Source organism: Leptonotus elevatus, chromosome 14, assembly GCF_054856555.1.
Source record: "Leptonotus elevatus isolate MCC_2025b chromosome 14, RoL_Lele_1.0, whole genome shotgun sequence".
Taxonomy (NCBI): Eukaryota; Metazoa; Chordata; class Actinopteri; order Syngnathiformes; family Syngnathidae; genus Leptonotus; species Leptonotus elevatus.
The window spans coordinates 2,084,732-2,112,292 of record NC_141252.1 but is presented as its reverse complement, the minus strand read 5'-3'; the positions used below and the strand labels follow the sequence as shown (position 1 = coordinate 2,112,292).

General features: G+C 39.5%; 2 protein-coding genes across 3 annotated transcripts; both read left to right on the top strand.

Annotated features, from left to right (window-relative positions):
- The first annotated feature begins 139 nt into the window (after positions 1–139).
- LOC147162528 (SH2 domain-containing adapter protein F-like) lies at positions 140–6,388 on the top strand. Of its 2 annotated transcripts, none has more exons than XM_086095708.1 (8): positions 140–359; positions 893–1,148; positions 1,307–1,408; positions 1,933–2,095; positions 2,378–2,623; positions 3,429–3,606; positions 4,487–4,559; positions 5,636–6,388. In XM_086095708.1, the coding sequence occupies exons 2-8, from the start codon at positions 897–899 to the stop codon at positions 5,942–5,944; spliced, it is 1,323 nt and encodes a 440-aa protein (XP_085951834.1). In that variant the 5' UTR covers positions 140–359; positions 893–896; the 3' UTR covers positions 5,945–6,388. The 2 variants fall into 2 exon arrangements, with proteins under 2 accessions (XP_085951834.1, XP_085951835.1); XM_086095709.1 differs by having other exon boundaries at positions 4,487–4,606.
- A 1,308-nt stretch (positions 6,389–7,696) lies between these two features.
- shprh (SNF2 histone linker PHD RING helicase) lies at positions 7,697–26,809 on the top strand. Its single transcript, XM_086095385.1, has 29 exons — positions 7,697–7,822; positions 8,361–8,904; positions 9,530–9,659; positions 9,964–10,185; positions 10,929–11,007; positions 11,612–11,762; positions 11,844–11,946; positions 12,567–12,826; positions 12,941–13,453; positions 14,094–14,424; positions 15,529–15,692; positions 16,558–16,814; positions 17,971–18,092; positions 18,229–18,317; positions 19,215–19,307; positions 19,402–19,509; positions 19,664–19,809; positions 19,883–20,056; positions 20,369–20,431; positions 20,507–20,732; positions 20,803–20,940; positions 21,887–21,988; positions 22,083–22,154; positions 22,227–22,415; positions 23,477–23,569; positions 23,654–23,740; positions 24,812–24,990; positions 25,341–25,421; positions 26,594–26,809. Exons 2-29 carry the CDS (start codon positions 8,371–8,373, stop codon positions 26,691–26,693), a joined length of 4,806 nt encoding a protein of 1,601 aa, XP_085951511.1. The 5' UTR covers positions 7,697–7,822; positions 8,361–8,370; the 3' UTR covers positions 26,694–26,809.
- Positions 26,810–27,561: the final 752 nt, after the last annotated feature.

Below are 27,561 nucleotides of genomic sequence, written 5' to 3'. Positions count from 1 at the left end.
ATGTATTTCCCGTACTTTGTTTGTTATAAAATATTTAAAAGGAACAAGCCATGTTTTACGCCAATTTATATATGCAAATTAAGAGTTCCAGAAGAATTTCCCACGAGTCGCTCCTCCCCTTTAAACCCGCGACGGGTGGTCGTGTGACGGTCTACAACAAGGGACTGCTGTGGCCAGGCTAACATTAGCCTGTTGGCTAACCCTAACACCAGGAAACACAACTGCAGTTGACCCTACGAACTGCGGTGTTTCTGACTCAAAAGCGTCCCAAAAGAAACACCCGATGGTTATTAAAAAAAGAAAGAAGAGGTGGGGCGTTTAAAATAAACGGAGAGCAGCCGTCAACGTGAAGAAAGAGGGTGAGCTTTTCGGACAAGTCAACTCTTAGCTTAGCTTTAGCGCAGCTAACTTGTTAAATGCCTCACCGTCGTTCTAGTTCGGCGTTAAAACGTCACATTCTTCGGCTATAGTTTGAGTCCGTATTCGCGTCGGCTTTACGTAATACCCACCGAATTCACCAGTCGATACATTTGACTTACTCTTATGATTAGCGTGTTTGCTAACGTAAGCTAGCAGCTTTTTAACAGTTAAATGTTAAGACCCTTTTAAACTTAATTATGAGTCCAAATTGTCTTCTTTTAAAAAGGCAGATATATTGCAAATATTTTTTTTAACCAAGCATTCTTAAAATATATTGGCCTCTGAATTCAAGCCATCAAATATTTAAGTAGGCCCCACCGACTGTGCTTTTGTAAACAACCCCCTTTCTATATGCAGGAGTCTGCTTCGGACTACAGAAGTTGCAAAGAAAATTGATACAAAATAATTCAAATAATAAGACCCCCAAAATGAACACAAAGCACAATAATAAACAGTGCATTTTTATTCCCAGATCCATGGCAAAGTGGCTGAAGGACTACCTGAACTTTGGTAACCGGCGTGACCCCCCGCAACCCCCGAGGCCAGACTACAGCGAGAGTGAGATCCTGCGGGCCTACCGAGCCCAGAAGGAGCTGGACTTCGAGGATCCGTACCAGTGCTTCGCCAAGGAGCACCAAAATGGTGGGGGTGGTGTTGGCTACCGTAGCGTGGATGTAAGCCTGTCTCCAATCCCTGCTTTTGGTCCCGGCTTGGCTAACAGTGCAGAGGTACGGCACACAATTTTCAATTTCTTGAACTCAATGATTCCAGAAAATCTGCATGTATTTTTTTATGTATTTAAAAATATTGATACATTTATGAATATTATTACAAAAATATATGAATTATGCAAATGCATCTGGTTGATGAAGTGTGTCTTTTGCAGGTGAAAGTGCTGTCCCCCAAGCACAGACTGATTAAAGTGGAGTCTCAGGAGTTTGGCCACTGTAAGATTCCCCAGAGTCCCGTCACTGTTCAAGAGGAGCCTGTAAGACCACCTCCTAGTCCGCATTGCACTAAAGCTGTCCAAATGAATCGACAAGTAATCGGTTATCAAATGTAATCGACAACTATTTTTATAATCGAGTAATTGTTTGAGGCAATGTTTTTAATTTAAAATGGTCTAAATCCTCTGATTTCAGCATACCAACAGTAATTGTTGACTGCTTTCTGTAGTCCTTCATGAAAGAAGACTGATTATTTTCTGTGTATAATTAAAATAAAACATTTGCAAACATCTGTTTTTACTTTGGAAAACAATGACCAAACTGGTAACATAGTACAACCCCCCCCCCCCCCCCCCCGCCCCCCGAATACAAGTACGAAATGAATACCAATCACTGGATAATAAACAGTAACCAGGAAAAATGCTTTTGTAACACACTTTAAATGCAAATTTAAATTAATCCAATTAATCTATCAATTCTAAAAAATAATCGATACTGACAGCATTACTTTGCACCTGCTCTCAAATCAATCTCAATCTGCCATCTGTCCATCGATTCGTGCCAGGTGCTCCCCTCAGCCCCCGTAGCGCCGGACGCAGACACAGACTACTCAGACCCGTTTGACGCCCGCCCAGACCTCAGGACCCGGACCGTTTGGGAACCTGAATCGGCCCCGTCGGACTGCTGTAGCTACATGGAGCCGTTTGAGGCTCAGCAGATTATTTCAGGTTAGATTGTAATTAATTTGTAGGGAAAAAAACATTGAAACATTTATTTGGGCTGCAACTCACCATTATTTTAATAATCAATTTATTTGTTATTTTTTTCCAATAATTTAATGAATTGAACTAAAAAAAATAATTGGGTGTGTTGGAGGAGGGAAATATCTAAAACAGGCTGGAGGGGATAGGGGCTCTCAAAGGTCGGACTTGGGCGCCCCTGACCTTAAACATATTGGGCATTCAGTGTATTCTTTAATAGAAGCAGGGTCATGTCTTTTGTCTGCGCAGAAATGCAGCGCAACAAGTGCACGAGCACCAGCGGCAGCCAGCTGTACGACAGCCCGTACGAGGAGAGGACCCGACAGCAGGGCCCCGTGGCCCCGACGGCACCGACGCAGCATCACAGGCTCGACGGCGCACTCACCCCCGTGGACGACAGAGAGAGCCGGCTGCCCCAGAACGACGAAAGGCCGGCCGACGAGTACGACCAGCCGTGGGAGTGGAAGAAGGACGACATCTCCAAAGCGCTTGCCGGTACGCCTCAAATGCTGAAAGTGACGGCATCAAAAAAAAAAAATTCAGTCGAATGAATGCAAATGCTATTAAATAAATAAATGAATGGAAATAACCATGATTGGAATGTACTTTAACTCATTCACTGCTCGCCATTTTCACGGAAGCAACCCCCTTCGCTCCCGGCTGTTTTAGTGGATTTTGACTGATTTTGCAAGGTTCACAGAATATTGCGTTCTATTGATATAAAAACATGGAACTTACCAAAAGAAAGTCTTCTTCTTTGATCAGGACAAAAAAAAAGCATATTTCTATCTGTTTCCGTTTTTGCAGCATTTAGCGGTAGAATATAGCTAAGTTTTATTATTATTCACAAATCTGTTTAAAACTGTGGGGTAAACTGTTTTTTCCCCCCCAACATGGCCCTGGTTGATCTCTTATACTCTGCTGCCACCTTCTGGCCTTTTATTGTAATAACTACCATTGCTTTAAGCCACCTCTTCATGTCAGAAGCTGCATTAAAGCCTTCTATTTGCTCTAGCATTAAAAAATATATATTTTTAAAACATCTAAATACGTCTTTGGGACCATGGCAATATTTAAAATAGACAAATGAGTTGATGAGCAAAAAATAGCTTTTAATGTTTTACATTGTGACCTATAACCTGTAAAACTCAAGTGAAACAAATAAAAGAGGCAAAGTAAATAACTAATACTAATCAAATCAGAGTTACATCAGTTAAACCAACACATTGTAAATATTTGAATGTGCTCTGCGCCACTTTTTTTTTTTTTTTTAGAAGAACTTCTTACTTTTTGTCCATAGTTCAGTTTGAGGGCGCTGAGAGGGAGCGCTCGCGTGTCCAGACGGAGCACAGCAGGCTCGCCAAGGCCGCTACCGCGCCAGCCGTGGCGGCGGACTCCAACACCTTGCGCCTGCTTTGTGACGCGCTCCCCCTCCTCGGAGAGAGAGTGGACCCCTACCTGCCGCTGGAAAGACAAGTGTGAGGCCTCACGTCAACACTTTTAACATGGCAAATGTATACAGTGATTTGTTTATTTCGTATAGTGATAAAAAAAAAAAAAAAAGGGGGAGATTGATGTTGTACTATGTTACCATTTCGGTCATTGTTTTCCAAAGTAAACACATGTTTGTAAATGTCTCATTTTGATTAAACACAGAAGATAATCACGATTCTTTCATGAAGGACTACAGAAATCGGCAAACAATTACTGTTGATATGATGAAAGCGGAGGATTTGAACAATTATAAATTTCATTATTGGCACCTAACGATTATTCTATTATTAATATAATTGTTGATTAATTTGATAATCGCCTAATTTTGACAGCTCTTTACCCTCCTGTTGTACTACGGCTCAAATTGACATTATTCAGTCTGCAATTTTTTTAGGGTACAATTTCTACTTTGTTTAGCTTATTTTCCTTTTTGGTCTACATTTTCAAATTATTTGTGAATATTGTATGCACATTTCTTTGTAGTGATTACATAACTGAATGTTTTTTTTATTATTATTATTTTTATTAAAAACATACGCTGTTGGCTGTATGTTTTTTTTTATCTTCTGGCTTTAGTTTTATTTTTTTCCATTTTGATATATATATTTTTTATTTCCTTTTTTTCCTTTTTTAATGATCAACATTACTGTTGTATTCCTGTTTGTAAACATATATTTTTTTTTAAGGGGGGGTAAATCTAGCACTGGGTTTATTATTAACTTTTTTTTGTTTTAATAATGAACTCTTCTGTTGTTTCTTGCCAGCAATGTCAATGGCTCAATGTGACCTTCCTTGCATCTAATCATTGTAATCAGCAAATTGTGCTCCGATTTTTTTTTCCCGTCCTCAAAATGTCATGTGCAGGTGGTACCACGGAGCGCTGAGCCGCTCTGAGGCAGAGACTCTGCTGACCCTGTGCAAGGAGAGCTCCTACCTGGTGAGGAACAGCCAAACCTGCCGCAACGACTTTTCACTCTCACTCAGGTACACGCGCACGCGTACGCAAAGCCTCACGTCATGTCGGACCAATTAATCAGCTGGCCACAATCAAAACGTATACATTTGTAATTTCACAAGCAGTCCTCGGATGAGCAATGCAACTTGTACACAAAATCGTCCTGGATGTCATTATTTTACACACAACCTGAATTTAAGTTTTGTTTAAAAAAAAAAATTATAATTTTTTTTTTTTAAGTCATAGACCGACATAAACGTGGTAAATATGACACAAATTCAATTACTGGGAGCACAAATACATATGACAAGCGTTAACGTCCTTATAACTTCATTTACTGTGTCACACAATGCATTGTGGGAACGATATATATGCAAAACTGGTAGATTTAACACATCCGGAACTCATACAGGCAAAGTGTTGCCGTGTTTGATTTGCATTCATGTTATTTTTTGGAACAATATGATTACAGTTGAGCGCCGTAATTTAGGGCTGGCCCACAAATACTGAAAATCTGCGTGTAATTATCAGCAATTGTTTTTAAGTTACCTTTTTTATTTACCGATCAGACCCACTTGGTAATATATTTTCCTTCATGCGGCCCCTGAGCTAATATGAGGTTGACACCCCTGTTTTAAGACAGTGACACATCACTTTAATGACGCCCTGTGAATTAGATTTAATGAGGCAAACGCTTTGATCATTCACGTCATCATTGAAAACGTTCTATTTCCTAAGATCCGCCATGTTTTCATGTCATTTGATACCCGGGAGCCCATTGAAAAAGAGGTACATTGCTATCTGCTGGCAATAGTTAATGGGTGTTTTTGGATTTCACAAACCAGCACCACACAAGATGTTGCACTGCCCATTGGGAGAAAAACAAACAAACAAACATAGTTAACGTCAATTAACGTTTTTGGCGGCATTCGTTGGGATTTTAGTATGCGGCATTAAATGTTTGGCGGTCAAAGAGTTAACTGACCAGTTGTCAACTGGGGGCATATGAATTCCGTTTCAATACGTCCAGTCTGACTCTTGTGTTTAACGTCTTCCAGGAGCTGCAAGGGCTTCATGCACATGAAGTTCACGCGCTCGGCCGACGGCTGCTTCGTGCTGGGCGAGAACAGCCCGCCCTTCGCCACCGTCCCGGAGGTCATCCACTACTACAGCACGCACAAGCTGCCCATCCGGGGGGCCGAGCACATGTCCCTTCTGTATCCCGTCATTGTGCAGACGCTCTGACGGGGGGAGGGCAGGGCGCGACCAAAAGCGCTACGCGCGCCAAGTTTTGGGCCGGCTCAAATTCAGACCCGTGCCTCAAGAACATGGACTCGGGGGGGGGGGGGCCAACAGAGGAGAAGTAGGACATTTTGAAGAGAAGTAGGACATTTTGAAGAGAAGTAGGACATTTTGAGGAGAAGTAGGACATTTTGAAGGATCTTTTTTTGAATGATTGTGTGCGTATCGCTAGCGTCGGGATGGAACCTCCTACGTCACAGTTTGGTAATTTCATATTTTGGTCGGTGAGTGTTAAGTTTAACACATTTTCTGGACAAACGTGCATTTTTGCCGTCTGCGGAAAAGTGAGGATTTTGGAGCTAAGAGGGTTTCGCCCGACACCAGCGATATAAAAGTAAATTGTAGAAGATTCCAGTTTCCTGTCGCCTGCTAGTGAGCCGTATAGGGGATGAGTTGAGGCACAGGTTTGAGTGTTTGGATGCTTGAGGTTTATTAAGTGTGCATTTTTCATCCAAATATAACTTCAGTTTTTTTAAGGTTTGAAAATAAAGTCATCTGTTTTTAACTTTGATATTAGTTTTTTTGGTGCAGCATAACATTTTTGGGTCAATGCTACCTGCTTGCATGTTGTGGACATCCCGTCCAAATAAAAAATATAATTAAATTAAAGAAGAAAAAAAACATTTGCTAGGTAGTTTTTGTAGGATGTTTTGCAGTTGCTTTTTTTTCGTCTTTCATCAAAGTCCAAACTTCAAATGAAATGTTGTGGCTTGTTCTTGCTCAAAAACCCTCCTAAGGCTAAACAATACGAAATTTCTTTCCAGAAAAGAATCAACGCTCGAGTGCAAAAGGTGATTTGATTTTTGTGTTGTTTTCTTTTATTTTGCTCTTGCACATTATCTTTCTATTTTGGAGTAAGAAACTAAAACAGAGGTGTAAAAGGCACAGCATGCTTTATTTGACTACCATGGACAAATTAGAAATTTAACTTGAGAAGAAAAAACAAGTTCAAAAAATGAAAGAAGCCGTAGTGATAAATGTATATAACTAACATTTTACTTAACGTCATACAGCTGTGATCAGAGTTGACTGGCGTAAAAAATAGATAATAGAATAAATGCACTCAAGACGGTTGGGTTAAAAAACAAAAAACTAATTTGGGTCACGAATGGACCGATCCAACTTTTTGAGTTACTAACAAATTAAATTAATGAAACACAAATAAACCTTTGTTTTTTGTTGTTGCTTGTTTTGTGGGGTTTGACCCAATTTTTTGGGGTTAATTAAATAACCAAACTGAATTTGGTCAAACGATCCAACTTTTTGAGTTATTTAATCCAAAATGTTGGGTCAAATTAAAAAATGAAATGGCGTTGACTTTCTCACCTGTTTTGAACTCTACACCTCGCCAGCTATCAAATTAGGCCTATTTAGTAAAATACGACTGCCAAAATTTGGAATAAAATCGGTTTAAACTTGCCAACATAAATTAAAATATATATTTTGTTATATGTCAAATGTCATATGTTAAATGTTTCTAGACCGCATCAAATAAACAAATGGTTAATTTATTAACTCACAGAGAGTTTGAAATTCAAAACACAACCGCATTTATTTTTATTTTATTTTTATTTTTTGTCAACCGTTTCAGAAGCGTAGTTTAACTGACGTAATCAACAAGCGACAGACTGAGGTAAAAACGAAACAAAAACAATATCATCAGTAAACCACATATACTTCGAAAACCATGGGCAAAGTCATCTTTGTTTAATATAATAACCTGAATCATACTTACTTAAAAAATATAAGTAAATAAAATTTAAATAATTATTTTTCTAGACGTCGAAGCTGGCGCTGTTGTATGTCGTCACATCCGGTATAAAAATGGAAAACCAACAACAACAGTAGCTAATTTCTCTGCCGAATAATGTGAGGTTTTGGTGACATAACATCGTTTCACGTCAGGCGATTAACGACCGAGTTCGTTGGAGACGTATCACACTGTAAATATCCTCTTCTTTTGTTTATCAAGAACGTCTTATACGTAATCATACTTCGCGGTTGTCTCTTTTAAGTCTCTCATTGTGTAATGTTGTCTAACATTGTCCCCTTTCGTAGGGCTGGGCGATATGGCCTTAAAATATGTTTCCATTTATAATCGATTTGAATCAATGAGTGAAATTAATTGAAATGCCAATAATCTGTTCCAGGCTAAAAAACAAAACAAAACACCCCATTTCGGTTTTCACGCTTTTAATGAAGAAAAAAGGCACTGTACTGTGAAATAAAAAAATCTTAATCAAATAGAATGTAACTGTTTTCGTAAAGGGGAATAAACTCAACGTCACACACGTTGTAGTACATTCATGTGTTAATGTTACTGTAAATGGGCATTGCCAAGTTGTGAGTGGCATCTCCTCTATAGTCCTTGCAAGTCTTTTCATTTTGTATTTGTGTTTTTTTAATTTATCTTTTTGCACCATTTGAGGGTTACTTGAGGGTCTAGTTAGTGTAAGAGGTGTATTTTGCATTTTCTTTTAGAGTTGTAACCATGAGCAGTCGCAGAAAGAAGGCCCCCCCGGTGAGGGTGGACGAGGAGGAGAAACAGAGGTTGAGCTGGAACATGCTGGAGGATGGGAGAAATGAGGACATCCAGATGACGCCATCTTGCACCTCCATTCCTGCCCACCCGTCTTTGGGCATCTCCTTGAACGGTCCGCCGCCGCCGCCGCCGCCGCCCACACCTGATGAATCGCCCGGAACATCGTCAGATTCAACCTCCGTCTCCCTAACCCTCACCGTGCTGCCCGTTGCCCAGCTCTGCAACCTCTGGAAGGCGCTCATCGGGGAGTTCTGCATCCGGCCGGCCCGGTTGCCGTCGGACTGTAGACACAGAGCGTTTGCGATTCGCAAGATGGCGGGCCGGCTTTATGTAAGCTTTGGCAGCACAGAGGAATCCAACCCGGATGGTGACACCTGCACCACAGAATGCAGCCTTGCTCGCGTCCTGCTGGAGGACCTGGATTGGCTCCAGAAGAGACAGGTGGTACAGCTCTGCCACCAAAAAGAAGAGGCCTCCTTCAAGGTATGAGCAGTGTTTACAAAGAACGAATTGCAGACCTCTCATTGGTTGTGTTCGGAGTCACTGCCTGTCCACTATGTAGTATACTGTAAGTCTGCCATTTTGTAGTGTTGTATGAATGTTTTAAAGCAGCCAACCTCCTGAGATCGACCCATTTTCTTCATACAACAACTACATTTTAAATTTTAAAGTTTATCACAATTGGGCTTTTCTTGACCTGAAAAACATAATTGAAGAAGAACACTGTGTGTGTGTGTGTGTGTGTGTGTGTGTGTGTGTGTGTGTGTGTGTGTGTGTGTGTGTGTGTGTTTGTGCGTGTGCTTGTGTGCAAGTTCTCGACATTGCAAAAATGCACCATGTTACTTGTAACGCAAGCATGTGACGTGATGCGGTTTTAAGAAGATTTTAAAAGCTGGTGCCAATGTAATATATATTTTTTTCATTTCGTTTTTTAGCAGATTACAGAGAACCCAAAAGGTGATTTTTGCGAATGCCAAACCGTGAATATGCACGATGTGGAGGTTGATTAGCAAGCATTAGCAAGCATTATTAGCAATCAGGGAATGAATGGGAGTGAATGAGTCGGTACACACGACAGCCAGTTTTTTTTGTTTTATTTTCCCATCAGGTTGGAATTTACCTGCTGGAAAGCGGCCTCGGCAAGCCGGAGTTCCTCAGTGAGGGAAACGCTCGCATGAAGAAAGCCAATCAACTTATGCAGAAGTTGATGGAGTTTTTTTACGACTTCATCATTCCCGGTTAGTGAACTCGTCAAGCCACTGTAGAGCTGGGCTATAATGGTTCTAGTAATCCCTTGCAAATTTGCGCACTATTCCCCAAATATTTTTTTTAACGTTGGAACCTATCCCATCTATTGCTGAAAAAAAACTTCTGAAATGCCAGTTGGAATTTGTGTCAAGGAAATATCGTAATGCAATGTAATTCAACTTTGCTAAGTTAGCATCACTGACTGCGCTTTTCTATGAAATGCATTATTAGCCCAGACTTAACCAACAGCAGTCATTTCACGTCCCGACGTCTCTGCCGTGTTTTTTCTGCTAGAAGTGGTGGCCAACGAAGAGGAAGAATGCGACACAGAGCTGGAGAGGCAGAACGTGGAGGAACTCTACGACTACGTCAGATGCGTGCATCAAACCGATGGCCGGCGGGAGGAGACCTCCGAAGTCCAGCACCAAGCTCTGCTGCCGGTGCTCCGCCCCTATCAGTGCCAGGCTGTTAACTGGATGCTGATGCGGGAGAAATTCAGGACTACTTCCCTGAAAGGTAGACTGAAAAATAGGATTCCACTTCTCTCACAATGAGGTACTGCAAGAATCCCAGAATTAAAAGCAAATAAAGTCAATTACTTTAAAACGTCATCGACCAATGCCAAAAAAGTGAAGGAAGATTCAAATTAAAGTGCAGTTCATCCATCTGTCCTTTTGTTTAAATTTGAAGTACAATTCATTTGCATTTATTGATAACGAACTGTTTGTTTTTGATCGTACCATAACAGTTTGAAATAGAAGCAGGCTTGTTGTGCTACAAAGCAAAAAGAAAAGTGAAGAAAAGCCTGCTAGAACATCTGAGCTTAATTTGGGGTTAACCAAAAACACTTTAATGGTAAAGGTTGCATGCTCAGTCACACTTAAATATAAGTTGGAATGTGATTGGATAAATACAGCCACAATCCATAGTTATAAGAGGGTGTGCACACTTATGCAACCACATTAGTGCATTTGTTTATTTCCCCTCTTGAAAAGATATCTATGATTTTAATGTTCAATTGAGTCGTACAGGTCATAGTTCACATTCATGGATGAAACCTTCTTTTAATTGCTTTATCTTTGTCTCATTTCATTTCTACCACAAAATCCTGATGTTTGAACAAGGGTGTGTAGACTTTCTCTAGCCGCTATCACCACTAAACTCAAAGATAGCGTACTGGCTGGCACAACTGTATGTCTACATTTGTAGGTTGTGGTCACTTATGAGATAACACCCCCCCCCCCCCCTCATCTTTACAGAACAATTGCTGCATTTCTTGTGGCGGGAGTTAGTCACTTTGTGTGGAAAGAAATTGTTCTACAACCCTTTTACCGGTTGGTGAGTAACTCATCTTAGCTGACCACACACACACACGTGGCATTTTCATGATAGCGCCTCACTACAATTTTTTCCATAGGAAATAAATGACAAATGGAGTGCACTTGCATAATAGCGCTTTATCTACACTTTTAATTTTTTTACTGTTTTTGATCAGTGCCACTAGGGGGCCACATAGGATCACACACTTGCTAACCAGCTGTGTGACTAAAATGTCATAAATAATGACAAATAAGTATAAGATTTAAGCAGTAAAGACATAAGCGCGACTAAGCCATGTCTGCCATCGAGTGGTGAATGATGATATTACAACTTACGACTACAGTCAACCCACTGATCTGAATATATGACTGGATAGCCGATAGCCCATACACACCAGTGCAAGACGTTGACGCGACAGGGCGGCCATCTTGCTCCTCCCATCTTGCTAAGATCAGCTAACATCGGTCATGCGAAACCTTGACTTGACTTGATGAGGTTAAATTCAAAATGGCTTTTGTGATACTCGAAAATGTCCTTCTACTACATGGCATCGTTGACTTGAATTCAAGTAATTGTTCAGTCCTGTTTTTGATCATTTTTGATCATTTTTTTCTTTGTTTAGTTTAATCCGCGAGTTTCCTCTCGCCGGTGTGGAGCGGCCTGGCGGCATCCTGGCTGATGAAATGGGCCTGGGCAAGACGGTGGAAGTTCTGGCTCTGATTCTGTCTCACGGCCGACAGGACCTGGAGCAGGAGGCCCTCACCTTGCCTGTGGTGAGGACCGCCATTTACACGACTATTATCGGACAAATGCAAAAAAATCTTCGGGCTAATCGTTTTGTTTTGTTTTTTCAGGGAGCATCTGTGAATTATTTTGTTCCCTCGCCACCACTAGAGTGCAAGAAAGTTATCCACTGCAAGCCCGAAGTGCAGCCCAAGATAAAAATATCTCACCCAGGTATGCGATTCTCCCTCAAGACATTGAATCATAAAATGCTTAACTCAACTTCATTTTATTTTATTTTAGTTTATAATTGTCCATTGTGTATAGGATTAAAAAAGATGCATAGTAGAATGCATATTTAATTTTAATTTAATTTATTTTACATTTTTATTGGGGGGGAAATCAATGTTGGCATGTCTGAAAGTGACACATTTAACATATACATTTGCAATACAATTATGTTTATTTGTGTAGCAATGCGCAAAAAGCTAAATAAATAAATACATCTTTACTACCTATTGTTAATTTTTTTTGCAGTTTTTAATTATCAGTTTTGTACAAAATATTTTTTCACTTTCACATGCTTTTTTTCTGTTTAGAGTTGTGTGAAAAGTAGATTTAATAATAAATTATATTCATATTAAATTATATTTTATCATATTAAATTAAATCATAATTTAAATATTTATGGTATTTAATTTAATATGATTAGAAATGCTTTTTATGTGTGTGCAGGATTGCATCAAAAGCTCTGCTGAGATGAGATGGGATTAAAAAACAAAATAAAATATATGTATTTGATAATTATATCCATTTTATTTTTGGGAATCGTTGCATTCCATTTTCTCCCTCAGCTGTCCGCGTGATGCTGCTCACCGCCATCAGGGAGATGCGCTCAGGCAAAGGGGCGTCCGTCAATGCCGTGTTCACGTACATCCGTGCCAACTACGGCTGCGACCTACTGAAGAACCGCGGCCACATCAAGAAGACATTGGCCAAGCTGACGGATGAGGGCCTGGTGGAGAGGGTGAGGGGTCGCGGCCTGGCCGGGTCCTTCCGCTTGGGCAAGAAGTACAAAGAGGCCAAGAAGACGCTTGCTGCAGTGCCCAAATCTGTAAGAAGAAAACCAAAAAAAACAGCAGTTCTTACTTTTATTTGACTGCTTTGATTTTTATTATATATATGTGTGTGTGTATTATTTTTCTTTCTTATATATATTTATTTCCAGAATATGAAATACTCTGAGAGCTCGCCCAGAAAGACATTCCAGAGACGCGCCAAGGAGAAGGCCGAGGCGGCTCTCCAAAACTCCGTGAGCGAAGATCTCGGCGACATCAACATCCCGACGGCATCCCAAGACGCCAAGACGGAACGAGACGCCACGCCGGGCTCGCCGGACCAAGCGTCCGACTCCCGGGAGGAGCCGGAGCCCCCCGTCCGGGCGTCGTTGGGACCCTTCAACGCGGCAGACTACCGCTTCGAGTGCATCTGCGGCGAGCTGGGCCTGGTGGACTACAAGGCCCGCGTGCAGTGCATGAAGTGCCAGCTGTGGCAGCACGCCTGTTGCGTCAACTACAAGGAGGAAAGCCTGGACACCACGCCGTTCTACTGCCCTCACTGCCTGGTGGCCATGACGCCCGTCTCCACCGGGGCCACGCTCATCATCTCGCCCAGCTCCATCTGCCACCAGTGGGTGAATGAGATCAACCGCCACGTCAGGTCTGCCTCGCTGCGCGTGCTGGTGAGAGAATCAATGGCCGGATATTATTTTAATAGACAGCACTTAAATAACCTGCAAATGAAATTCAGAGATGTTTTTTTTTAAAAAGTATACTCGTTCAAGGGTAGCTGCTAAAATCTAGACTCGACAGGATCAGGATACAGTGACCTTTCGCTACTTTGTTGTTCACTTATTGCGGATTCACTCGATCACGGATTTTGATTCCCGCCCTATTTTCCAATAGTGAGAACCCGATAAAGTTCTTTAATTATGCTTCTACTTTTGTCCTTTTTTGTAATATTTGAGTAAATATAAACAGCTCTTTCTTTCATTCAACACAATGTATTACATTTTGAATCAAAATATAGAATATTTGGTTAAAAAAATAAAGTAATGTGTACCATGATAAGTAAAAAAAAAAAAAAATACTTAAAAAAAAATTATATAAATAATAATAATAATAATAATAATATATAAATATATTCTTAGCAAGACAGTGTCCCATCACTGGTGAGCTATTTTTAGTACAGATCCCAGTTATTAGTACACAATGTGTCTCATGGATTTGTCGTGAAAGGGTGCATTTGAGGGCCCGCTCATCGGTGCTGGTGCCTTTTTTAATTTCCATCGTTACCGGATTTCACCGTCTCCTCTCAACCAGGTGTACCAGGGCGTGAAGAAGCACGGCTTCGTCCAGCCGCGCTTGCTGGCCGAGCAGGACGTAGTGATCACCACCTACGACGTGCTGCGCTCGGAGCTCAACTACGTGGATATCCCGCACAGCAACAGTCGCGACGGCCGCCGCTTCCGCAACCAGAAGCGCTACATGGCCGTGCCCAGCCCGCTGGTGGCCGTGGAGTGGTGGCGCGTGTGCCTGGACGAGGCGCAGATGGTGGAGTGTCCCACCGCCAAAGCGGCCGAGATGGCGCTACGCCTCGCCTCGGTCAACCGATGGTGCGTCAGCGGCACGCCGGTGCAGCGAGGCTTGGAGGGTAAGAAGAATGATGACATATTAAAGCCAAATTGGGTTGAAGTTGCATCTCGCTGCCGTCGGACCGAAACCTCATAAGACACAATTTGGGGCGAGCCAGCAATTTTTACGTTCTTACGCCAATATTGGGCAAAAAAAAAGTCAATTTAAAACCATTTTAATCTCAAGGAAGTATTTATTTAAATATTCAGTTAACTTTATAAGCGATACTGACCCTAGGAAACTTCTAAACCTTCTGAAATGTGAACGTTTAAGGTATTGTTTAAGTTCCCATGTAACTTTTTAAGACATACTAATAACCTTAGGAGCTCCCTGAACATTTTGTTAGAAATGTAAAAGGCTTTTTGTCTAAGATAAAAAAGAAAACAAACTTATACATTTTGAAAAGTCAGAACAATTATTCAATAAGCATGCTTAAAGCCATTACAAGTCAAGATTGGCATTTGTATTAAAACATTTTTTTTTACACCAATATCCCCCCCCCCCCTTTTTTTTTTTTTTTACTAAAAATGATTATCGGCTCCAAATATCTGTTATTGGCCTCCTTTGACTACTAATAATCCGCATTGGTATCCATTCCATGGGTTATTGATTTTGACCCATCTTTTTAGGTTACATCATTTAACTTGAATTAAATGAATGACTCAAAAAGTTGTCGATACCTTTTTGACCCGTCTTGATTTGATACCAAGACCATCCCTCTAAACATTCAGCTCAAGCAAGGAGGGCGCTGATCAGAGATGCAGCTGTTGTCCATGATCACGCTGAATGACAATGATCTTAAACATAAAGCAAAATCTACAACGGGTTGGTTCAAAACTAAACATATCCATAAGCAAAACTGATAGAGACATAAACAACAGGACTTGTAATGCAGCATAAGGTAAAGGTGGTTAAAATATGAACTCAGTCTGGGAGGGTAAATCATTTCGCACATGCTATTTTTTGGCAGTTTGTTATTTGCTTGAAAAAAAAGTTGAAAATATTGTATACATTTTGTTCCACTTCACAGCTTGGGGTTCTTCACAAAAAAAATACAAATGTCTATCTTTGTGGCAAAAACACTAAAAGTCCAATCCTTGTTGACCTTAGCATGTCTCCGCAGACCTTTACGGCTTGGTACTCTTTCTGGGCGTGGATCCGTACTGGGTGAAGCACTGGTGGGACCATTTGCTCTATCGGCCGTATCGCCGCGGCAACACGGAGCCTCTCTACAGCGTGGTGGCTCAGCTGCTGTGGCGCTCAGCTAAAAAGGACGTCATCGATCAGGTCAGATTTTCAAAAATCATCATCATAGATGCGGATATTGAAATTGTTTGCTACTCCGAATAATTCACAATTAGTGTGTTACATTTCTAAAAGCAGTGAACTGTGTACACAATTTTATTTCTGTTTGGAAAAAAAATCAACTGGAAAAACTTGGTTGGAGATTAATTTAGATTATAAGAGCTAGTGCTATGAAATTAATCGAAATTCAATTACAATTTCAATTATTACACTCCACAATTACAAAATCAGCATAATCGCCCCAAAAAAGATTATTAATACAAATTTTGAGTTGAGTTGTTTAAATTAATACATTTACACCTTTTTTATTTTTTCATTATTTTTTATTTTATTCTAAAGAGCTCAGTATTGTTCATTCGGAAATGTCATCATCATTGCTCTTTATTTTTTATTTTATATATATATATATATATATATATATATATATATATATATATATATATATATATTTATTTTTTATTTTTAAATAACTCATTTAATACATTTTGTTTCATCCAAAATTAACTCGCATAATTATAGTGTTTCAAAGAATTGTATTTGTCTTAATAATTTCTACGATTAAACATTTTCTTGCTTTGTACCAAAAAATTCATGATGGTGATTTCAATTACTACTCAAATAATCGTGATTAATATTTTCTTCAGAATGGAGCAGCTCTAATATAAATAATAAATTAGTCAACGCACACCCAAAAATATGAGAGCAATTTATCTTGCATACTAGCCGAAACTGACGTACCATCAAACATGGGCCAAAACAAATATGTATTACGAGCACTTGACTCCTGCTGCTTCAACAAGACTAAAAATAGTATTTCCCCTGTGTTGCGTTTTTGTTTTCCCTCCAGATCCAGATCCCCGCTCAGACGGAGGAGGTGCACTGGCTGCGGTTCTCCCCGGTGGAGGGCCACTTCTACCACCGGCAGCACGAGGTGTGCTCGCAGGACGCCCTGCTCAAGCTGCGCAAGCTCTCCGACTGGAGCCTGAAACTGGGCAGCCTGGACCGCCGCACGGTGGCCACCATCCTGTGCCCGCTGCTGCGGCTGCGGCAGGCCTGCTGCCATCCGCAGGCGGTTCGTGGCGAGTTCCTGCCCATGCAGAAGAGGTGAGCTGGGAGCACGTTTTACTTTCATTAGATGCCACGCACAGTGAGGATTGCTCACTAATATACAGGAACCCTGCCCTCCCAAAAAAGTTAGTTTTTTTGTTTTTTCCTAACTGATTGGACAGTTTTGTTCGTTACCGTGATAGCATCTTGACTTCTTAATGTCATTTATTTTGTGTTGATTATTATTACTGTTGTTGTTTTTTCATTTTTTCATTTATTTATGTATTTATGAATTTTTTTGATCAGGGGCAGATACCACAATTTTCACTTCTTTCTGTCCTCTTTCATTTCTTTTTTTTTTTTAAAGAATTAAATTTGAATTGAGTTGACATTGTATTGTACGGTATGTCTATAAGCACCTGTATTATGAATGGGCAACTTAAATGCTGGACGAGGCCACAATTTTTCATCACTTTCATTTTTCATAATCCGATATCCGTACCGCTTCTCCTCATTCTCAATGCATATATATATATATATATATATATATATATATATATATATTTAAAAGATCCACTCTCCTAACCCAACGACAAAGAGTTGGAAGCAAATAACCACATACGTAGGTGATTTTGCAAAAGTTTTTTTTTAGTTCAGGGCTCGAGTGCATAAAAAATACCTTTCAAGGACAGCGCAAAACTGCACAACGAAGCCATGTCTGCTATCTCGTGGTAATATTACGACAGATGTATATTCACAGTTTTTTCAGATTGTGCCCCCAATATTTTAGTTTTATATTTTTAGTTTTTTCCCTCCTTTTTTGCTATTTTTCCCCCCCTTATTTACACTCTGTTTTCCATGATATATTGAATGATTATCAGCAGTTTTTGATGAATTTATTGAGTTTGTAAAAAATAATAATGACATAATCCCCCCCACAACAAAAAAAAATCTCGCTCACATATATTGCTGAATTTTGCAATATATGTGAATTTAGTTGTGGGTGCAATGCTGATTGAAAAATAAATAGGTATACTCCGTGTGCACGCGTATACCCTGGACTACACTACTGGCTGTTGCCAGCTTTGCAACATCAACAACAAAAGTACTACTTTTTCCTTAAGCCATTTTATTGTTTTTTTTGAATCAGTGCTACACTGTGTTCTGTATTCTAAAGTTGACCACTTGTCTATTGCTGAATGCTTCTTGACAGCACCATGACGATGGAGGAGCTCCTCAAGTCCCTGCAGAAGAAATGTCGAGTGGAGTGCGAAGAGGCTCACAGACAATTGGTGTGCGCTCTCAACGGCCTGGCTGGAATCCACATCATCCGAAGTATGACATGGGAATCACTTACAAGATCGTCTTTTGTAACCCTCTCGCTTTGTAGGCCACATCTCATTACGGACGTATTGAGTGTCAATAATAATGACCCCCCCCCCCCCCCCCCGCCCCCCTTGCCCTATTGCAGATGAGTTCGAGCAAGCGGCTGAGATGTACAGAGAAGTGCTGCGCTCATCAGAGGAGCACAAAGGCCGACTGAAAACGGATTCTTTGCAGGTAGGCAATCAAACGCCATCTGAGTCTTCTTATGTGCATCTTCAATTTACATATGAAGACTGAGTCACATTGTAAAACAACCTCAGGCAATCAGAGGACAAAGTGGTTGTTAATTTTTGTATTTATTCGCCTGAATGGGAGAGAAAAAAATCCAGCAAGGTGTTACACACACAATTTTTTCAAATTGTGTTTTTGATAAGATTTTTGTTTAATTTCATTTAAAATTGAATATCCTTCTCCATCCGCCAGTCCAATAAATCAATCAATCATTCATTCATTCAGTCATTTTTATATATAAGGGTTGAAAATGGCTTGCTCACCTTGATGATGCAATGTACCGATTTTGGAGGCACAAGGTTTTGCCCCAACGCCAGCGATATTATATATTGTATTATTTTATACAAAAATGATTATTTATCATTGTTTGAGTTAAATTGTCATTTTAAATGTGCATTTTACTTGTTTTATTGCATTTTTAATGTAGGTAAATTGAATGTAGTTTTAAGGTAAATTGAATGTAGTTTTAAGGTAAATTATTACTTTTTTTGTTTTTTTTTACATAACAAGTTTTGTTAAAAAATAAAATGAAACTCCCGGTAATTCATATTAAATTTAAATATACATAGAATTATTAAAAACATGCAATTATTATTATTCAGTTTTGTTTTTAATTATTTCTTCTGTGTTCCCTTTAAATGTGCTACACTGACAGCATGACTGCATTTTTAAATGATATGCAGTTTTTATTTTATTATTTTATTTTACAATGGTAACATTTTTATTTTTGAATTCTTATGTATTATTTCGTTTTTTAATTCTAATTCTTCCATCTTAAATCTACACGATGAACTTTTATGGCTAAAATGGAGCATCTCTGATGTATTATTCCGTTCACAGAGACTTCACGCCACTCACAATCTGATGGAGCTGCTAAACGCAAAGCATCCTGGGATTCCGCCGACTCTGCGAGACGACCGCCTCAGCGAGGAGGTTAATTCCATCTCTTCTGTTTCATCAACTACAGATTTTGCGTTGTGAAAATGTGTTTTAAATGAGTGCGTTTTTTTTTTTTTACCCTTGTCAGGCCGAGCAGCTGCGTCAGCACTACATGACCAAGTATGACTCTGAGGTGGCCGACGCCCACCAAGCCTTGCAGCCAGTCTTGCAGAACATTAAAGAGCTGAAGCGTAAAGTGAGCCGTTTGTCAGCCCTAAGAATTCAGTAAAGCATAATTCTTTGTTTGACACTTAAATTGCTATTTGCAGTTATTCGAAATTATAGATGTACTTAGATTTGCTTTGTGCTGAACGTGTCACATTTTGCGCTTCTCCCCTGTATTTGTCAAGGTCAACCTGAGCGCCCCCTGGTGGCTGGAGGTCATCCAGCGGGCGGTCCGTTGTTCCACTGACGACGACCTGGTGGGCCGCGTCAAGAACGAGCTGACGTCCGGCTACAGCAAACAGCAAGCTCACAAGCTCTCCATGGCGGACAAGTAAACTTTTCAAAATGAGCGCAACCGGCAGCCTAAATTGGCCCACTTTGGACAAAGCCGACTTCCCTTTCAGGTTCCGTGATGGCAGCGGTCTGACGTTCCTGCTCACTACGCAGATGGGAGACCTGATGAAGTCCCAAAAGATCGTCCGGGAGGCGGTGAAGAGCCTGGAGGGTCCGGCGTCCAGGAAGGTGATTGACGAGGCCACCGTCTGCCACCTCAGGCCCATGCGTCTGCCGCTTAATAAGTGAGGCTTGCTTCTTGTCCTACTTGAACGTATCGTAGTTTTATATTCTCAATTCATTTGAGTTCTAATCCTTTTTTTAATCGCCTTAAAGATAGTCAATACCGATGGGACACTGATCCCATTCTTTTTGTTACTCGAATAGTGTTTACAGTGTTTAGTTTGACACCTCTGATTTATAAGCTGCAATCCAAGTTCCTTGTGCTTCTAATATAGATTTCGCACCATTTAAAGAAATTAGAATCAAATGCGTAAAACCCAATTTGACATGTTCCGATTCTGTGTCCTCTAAGACGTTTTCCTTTCATGCCCTAGTTGTGTGTTTTGCAAAGCCGATGAGCTTTTCACCGACTACGAATCCAAACTCTTCTCGCACACGTAAGTAAACACACGTTTGTACGCACGGCGCGCACTTTGAGTCATTCACGGCGAAACGGACCCCGCGCCCGGCAGGGTGAAAGGCCAGACGGCCATCTTTGAGGAGATGATCGAAGAGGAGGAGGGCCTGGTGGACGACCGCCTAACCACCACCAGCCGAGGCCTTTGGGCCTCCAGTGAGACGGAGCGCACCCTCAAGGCCATCTTGACCTTCGCCAAGGCCAAGCGCATGGACGGCGAGCTGCTGGAGGATGGCAACGCCTTTATGGAGCTCTTTGAGACCTGGAAGAAGGAGTACAAGGTTTGCGCCGGGTGAAATTCCTTCGCTCGTTATGGATTAATACCACTCGCCCCTCTTGGTCGTCCTTCAGGTGCTGCACGAGTACTGGATGGTCCTGCGGAATCACGTGTCTGCCATTGACGAGCTGGGAATGGCCACCGAGAGGCTGCGCGTGCGTCTTCCTGACGAGCCAAAGCCAAAACTGTTGCACATCATCGAGCCGTACGAGGTACGTCAGCCTGCCTTCTTCCGTGCGTGCATAAGTAATCACACATACATCATTTACAGACTTTAAGACATTATTATAATAGCAAATGTTATTTATATATATATATATATATATATATATATACACACAGAAATTTACATTAAATAAAACATTTTTCAAAACGTAAAAAAATAAATAAAGTGAATCCAAAATATTTTAGAACTTTATCAATTATCCAATTTTCTACATTCAAAAATAATATTTAGGAAAATAAAGTTAACGTGTTTAGGAATATATTTAAATTTAGGTAATTACATAAAATACGTAGAAATAGAACAAGATGGTGATTATTTACACATAAAATAGAAAACAAATGAAATGAGCTTAAACATGCTTCAAAACACTACAAATTGAACTTACTGTATAATATGGATCAAATTTAAATTGTATATAAGACGTTTTCTAACTATTAAAAAGTATTCTCATTTACTAATTATAAATACGGTTTTCAAGAATTAAAAAATATGTGTAATTAAATGTATTATGAAATGTTAAAATTGTTTACATTTAAATCAAAAACGTTTTGTAAAGTATTACATTTAAAATAACATTTTCTTTTTAAATTAAATGTAATTAACAATTCACTAATTCATTTAAAAAAAACTTTGAGGTATTTTTTTTAAATAAAGTTTTGTTAAAATTATAACTTAATTAAAACATTTTTAAGAATAACATAAAATTATTACTTTAAGAATATTGGATTTAAATGTAAGTATTTTTTAAATGTTACAATAAAACAGTTTAAACATGCAAAAATGTAATGCACTAAAACATTTAGAAAAATATTCTTTCTTCTAATGCAATTGCAAACAGGAAATACAAATCATGAAAATATTCTTTTGGATATATAATGCAACTGCAAAGAGAAAAAAAATAGTCAACATGGTGTGATCTTTGATCTTTGCAGGTGGAGCAGAACCGCGTGAAGTTTCTCAACGACCAAGCAGTGGCCAAATCTCAGCTGCAAAAGAAGCTGGGACAGTTTTTATATCTGACAAACCTGGAGAAGGTACTTCACCTTGTATACCCCCCCCCTCCCCCTTCCCCCCTCCCCCTCCTCCTCCCGTGCCTACGATGACAGTTGCCAATCTTCTCCATTTTAGACCCAGGACAAGTCCACTGGCGACCTGAACCCGGAACCGTGCCCCATTTGTGCTCGGCCGCTCGGACTGGAGGTGAGGCTCTTTGTTGTGATGCTTCGTTGTGCTATTTTAATGAACATATTCTCTCTTTTTTGGGGGGGTCAGTGGGCAGTGCTCACGTGCGGCCACTGTTTCTGCAACCAGTGCATCGCCATCATCCTTGAGCAGTACAGTGTGGGCTCACGGCGACGAGCCATCAACTGCGCCATCTGCAGGCAGACGACATCTCACGCCGAGATCTCCTACGTTTTCACCACGGAGGCGTCCAGTCAGGACCAGGACGTCCCAGTTAAGGTTCAACAAGATGGCCGACTGCTAAATACAATTAACCTCCTCTGTTTTTTTGTTAGGGGAAAAAACAAATCTGATATCAGCTGTCTCAGTCCATAGCTTTTCCTGCTAAGCTAATTGTGTTGCTAACCAAAAAAAAAGTTAAAAAATATTATATGTAAAATGGGTATTTTCTAAAAGTATTTTAAAATGAAAGGTTTCCAGAAAAAATAATTAAAGGTTTCAAAAATATTTGAATACATTTTTAAAAAGTAAGATTTTCTTTGATATGAAATTTAATGTAGAAGCACTTCTTAAAGTTAGATTCAAATAACGTATCATTTTCAAGAATAGGAATTAAAATTTATATATTTTTTAGTTTAGATACAAAACTTTTTTTTCTTTTGGAACATTTTAATTTAAATAAATTGTGTGTTTGAAACAAATCAAATAAAAATGATAGAAAAATTACATCCATAAAATGTTTTGACATTTAATTTAAAAAGCTTAAAAAAAAAAGAACAAAGGAAACCTCTTTCCCGCAACACTTTTGGATGGTAAATGTGCTTCCCTCAGTCCATCGGAGCTATTGTTCAGACACAGACTGATTTAAAGGGATACTCGACTCATTGAGCCCTTTTCAACAGTAAAAATGTAATATTTTGTCCAGAATGAATTTGATGACTTCATTATTTTTCATGTACAATTAATACTTTTAAAAACTCATTTTTCTACTTGCTGATGACTGAAGATGACATCACCTGTGCTGAGTAAGTAGGTAGCGATCAATCATGGCACAGCTTACAGGTGAGCCATGATTGGTCGTTACCTACTTCCTCAGCACAGATGATGTCATCTTCAATTGTTTTTAAAGTTATTAATTGTACAAGAAAAATAATGAAGTCATCAAATTCATTCTGGACAAAATATTAACTTTTCACTGCTGAAAATGGCTTAATGGGTCAAGTATCCCTTTAGCGGCGAAGCGCGTTATGACTTTGTTGCTAGCCAAAATAGCAGCACCTACCGAGGCATACAAGAGCAGTCCCTCGGCTAAACCGCCTCCCCTCCTGCCTTTCTCCCAGGGGAGCCACTCAACCAAGGTGGAGGCGGTGGTGAGAAACCTGAAAAAGATCCAAGTGAGCGACCCGGGCGCCAAGTGTTTGGTCTTCTCTACGGTAACACGCCGCCCATTGCGGGCTTTTCAACCGGCGCGTTTCTACCAAAGTGTCACCTGCGTCGCTTCTCCCTCTCTATTACAGTGGCAGAGCGTCCTTGACATCATCGCCAAAGCGCTGTTTGACAACAACATGGAGTTTTCGCAAATTAACGGAATCCAGAAATTCCAGGTTTGTGCGGCAAAAAGAGCATCACGTTAATTCTATTTACACATTGCACAAGCACACGAGTGTAAGCTTATATGTTTAGTTAGTTTTTCTTTCGGCAGGAAATAACCTATTGTTGTATTATCATATAAGTCTAAGTATACAAAGAACAAGGTGTTAGGACTAAACTTTTTTTTTTTTTTAACTACTCCATTTTGAGCACAAAACTTTGCAACAACAATTTTTTGGACTATAAGTCTCACTTTTTTTTTTATAGTGTGGTTGTTCCTGAGATTTAAACTCAGGTACGACTTTTTTCCCCCTCCTATATTAAAGTGATAGCTCTTCCTCCAAATGAAAGAAATTACATAATGATCTCTTTTACCGCCAAAAACGTTAAATGACGTACACTAAAAACCCAATGAATGCCACCAAAAACGATAATTGACGTTTACTGCTTTTTTTTGTTCTCAATGGGCAATGCATCGTCTTTTGCGGCGCTGGTTTGTGAACGGGGTTTGTGAAATCCAAAAACACTCACTAACTATGGCCCGCAGATGGCAGCATTGTATCTCTTTTCAATGGGCTCCCGGGTATCCAATTTCAATTACTTAGGAAATAGAAAGTTTTCAAGGATAACGTGAATGATCAATGCGTTTGTCACATTAAATCTAATTCACAGAGCGTCACTAAACAAGAAATATTCATGTCAAAGTCACTGTTGTGCAGAAAATGTGTCTTTTCACAAAAAACTTGTTTGCTCCTTATTTTTTTTCTATTTTTGCTTGATGTTACTCAAATTACCTATTTTCTATCTCTTGACATCTTTAATGAAGCATTTCTGATTGTATGATTCAGCTAGATTTGTGAAAATTGGGAGGCATACCTAACAGGAAATCCGCCATTTTGATTTTATTTTGGGAATTGCGCATCATTTCTGGCCTTTTAATGAAACTTTGCGTGGCAAAAACATTGACATTTTAGACGGTACTTGTTCTATATAACATTATTATTATTATTAATAGAGAGTAATAATAATTGATTATTATTTCCCATGTTTGTGTTGATTTCTATTTTGTGTCTGTGGCGTTTCAGGAGAACCTGAGCTCGTTCAAGTACGAGAAGAACATCAACATCCTTCTGCTTCCCTTGCACACGGGCTCCAACGGGCTGAACATCATTGAGGCCACGCACGTGCTGCTGGTGGAGCCCATCCTCAACCCCGCCCATGAGCTGCAGGCCATCGGACGCGTGCACCGAATCGGACAAACCAAGTAAGGCGTCGCATAGCTCTGGATAAATATGACCCAAAAAGTGCAATCGGTTGGTGAGAGTGAATAATTCTTTGGCAGGAACTGACGCTTAAAAATATTTGTGTGACGATTATTGCCGGACCTTGACCAGTGTATCTTTTTCTTTCTTTTTTTTTCTTTTTTTTTTTTAACCCCAATGGTACATCACACAAGTTTAACATTTGCATTTGTCAGTCAGACAATTTTCTGAGCAGAAACATTCCTCGCGATGCATCACAAGATCATCCGAGAAGCTCAAATTTGTCGCGATTGTTGCATGCGGCGGCCATGACGTGATGTCAAAACTGTCCCTTCTGTCTCCGCCCCTCCAGGCCGACGTTCGTGCACCGCTTCCTCATCAAGTCCACCATCGAGGAGAGGATGCAGGCCATGCTGAAAACGGCGGAGAAGAGGTTGGGGGCGACAATTTTGACTTTTTTGGCGACACAAGTCGTAGCTCGTTTAATTTTGTTGCGAGACAAAATTTGAGGCAAAAGCTTTCCCTCCGTTTAGTTTTATGCAATCAGTCCCCCATGGCATTGATTTTAGTGGCTATTTGCGGAAGTGGAGTTGCTAGCAACTAGGCATGGGATGATATTAGATTTTAACAGTAAGATAACTGTGAGTAAAAATATCGTGATATCGTGGTATTAAAATGACAGCTCGAAAATGACCTTTTAAAAAATATATTTATATATCGTATATGTGGATAAGTAAATCAGCATTTTTCCATTAAACACAATCTATTTTATTTTTAAACCAATTACACAGAATCATATTTGGTACATTAAAACAAATATTAATTAATTAATTAAGTAATTAACTAAAGACAATAACAAAAAACATGGTGCCAGCAAGAACTAGTTAGCCCCAATACAACATGTGTAGCCCATGTGTCTGTTCTAAAAATAGCGCAGCAGTGATCAAGCACTGTATCTTACGAAGAACAATTAAAACCAAAACAATAATAAATAATTAATTATTTATATTATTTATTCTTTTAATTTTTTTATTTAATTAATTTATTTATTTATTTGAAATTGTCATTATAAATAAATTAATTAATTAATTACTAAAACTAAGAACAATTAAAACCAAATAATTAATTAATAATAATTACTTATGTATATTAATTATTATATAAATAATAATTAATTACTAAAAACTAAGACCAATTAAAAATAATTCAATAATGAATTTTCTGTTTTAGTTATTCTTAGTAAGCTACAGTGCCCGATCACTGGTGCGCTATTTTTAGAACAGACAGATGGGCCACTCATGATGTCCTTGGTTCTAACTAGTACCGTGTTTTTTGTTATTGTCATTTTGTAGGACAATGCCCATTCAATATATCAGTAAGAAGGCTTCTGTGTGAGTATACCATGAGCTCGTTATCACAGTGGCTAAATCTCTCGCGTCTCCCTACATCCACTGTGTGTAACCGTTCACCCCTCCCCTCTCTGCTCAGCCGAGAAGGAGAGAGAGAGAAAAAAAAAAACATTGTTAACCTTAAAGAGCTCTGACCCTCCGTCTGTTGTTCAATCCGTTCAACTCTGATCAAGGAAATTGTTTTGTGGTCTTGTAGTCACAGCACGGCGGCCATGAAGCACTCGGAGGCCGCCGTGCTCACCGTGGCCGACCTGGCAGATCTGTTTACCAAAGACGACGGCCAACATTTACAGTGACGACATTGATGGACACGCCTCCTCATTTTCCACTTTTTCAAAAAATATATAAAAATAAAAAATAAAAAAAGCGTAGACTTGCACATTGCAATATTCGCTCCAGTGTGTTTGTTGTATTGATTTGGAGTCATGTGGTGCTTGTAAATTCACAGGCAGGAAGGAGGCCTTGTCGCCACGAAAGAAATGAGTGCCTTTTACCAGGTTGCTTCTTTTTCTTCTTCTTCTTCTTCTTTGGGGATTGTCTGTGTGAAACTGCTGTTTTGGTGCGTGTGTGCTGGCGGCACAATGAAACCTCAAGATTCCTTCTCTTGGAAACCAATCTTGTAAATTTAAACTTGTAAAAAAAAAAAAAAAAGGCCTTTTGCACGCCTTCATATATTTGTTTTGCCCTATTTGGCATTCTTCCTTCCATTTAGTCACATTATGCGTGTGATTTGAGACATTTTGTGTTTGCGCTTTTTCGTTGGTTGTCGTGCTGTCATTGATTATTTTATCTATTAATCTATCGATTATGCAGTCAATTAATCGACTAATCAGACTCATTTTAATTTTACATTTAAATGTATAGTTTTACAAAAGCATTATAGGGATTTTAAATAAAAAAGGTGGGGGGGGGGGTGATTTACTGTGTTACCGGTTCGGTCATTGTTTTCCAAAGTAAAAACAGATGTTTGCAAATGTCTTATTTTGGATAAACACAGATGATAATCAGTCTTCTTTGATGAAGGACTACAGAAATCAGTCAACATTTACTGTGGATTTGGAAAATTTTAAATTGAAAAATGGCTCCAAACGACTACTCGATTACTAAAATAGTTACCGATTAATTTGATAATTGATTACTTGTCAATTAATCGATGAATTTTGA

Bases quoted from the DNA above. Each gene is read 5' to 3' on its own strand.
- LOC147162528 (XM_086095708.1), top strand. From the start codon at position 897: ATGGCAAAGTGGCTGAAGGACTACCTGAACTTTGGTAACCGGCGTGAC. The intron at 1,409-1,932 runs GTAAGACCACCT...GATTCGTGCCAG, and splicing joins TCACTGTTCAAGAGGAGCCT to GTGCTCCCCTCAGCCCCCGT. The intron at 2,624-3,428 runs GTACGCCTCAAA...TTTTGTCCATAG, and splicing joins CATCTCCAAAGCGCTTGCCG to TTCAGTTTGAGGGCGCTGAG.
- shprh (XM_086095385.1), top strand. From the start codon at position 8,371: ATGAGCAGTCGCAGAAAGAAGGCCCCCCCGGTGAGGGTGGACGAGGAG. The intron at 13,454-14,093 runs GTGAGAGAATCA...CCTCTCAACCAG, and splicing joins CTGCCTCGCTGCGCGTGCTG to GTGTACCAGGGCGTGAAGAA. The intron at 20,432-20,506 runs GTAAGTAAACAC...CGCGCCCGGCAG, and splicing joins TCCAAACTCTTCTCGCACAC to GGTGAAAGGCCAGACGGCCA.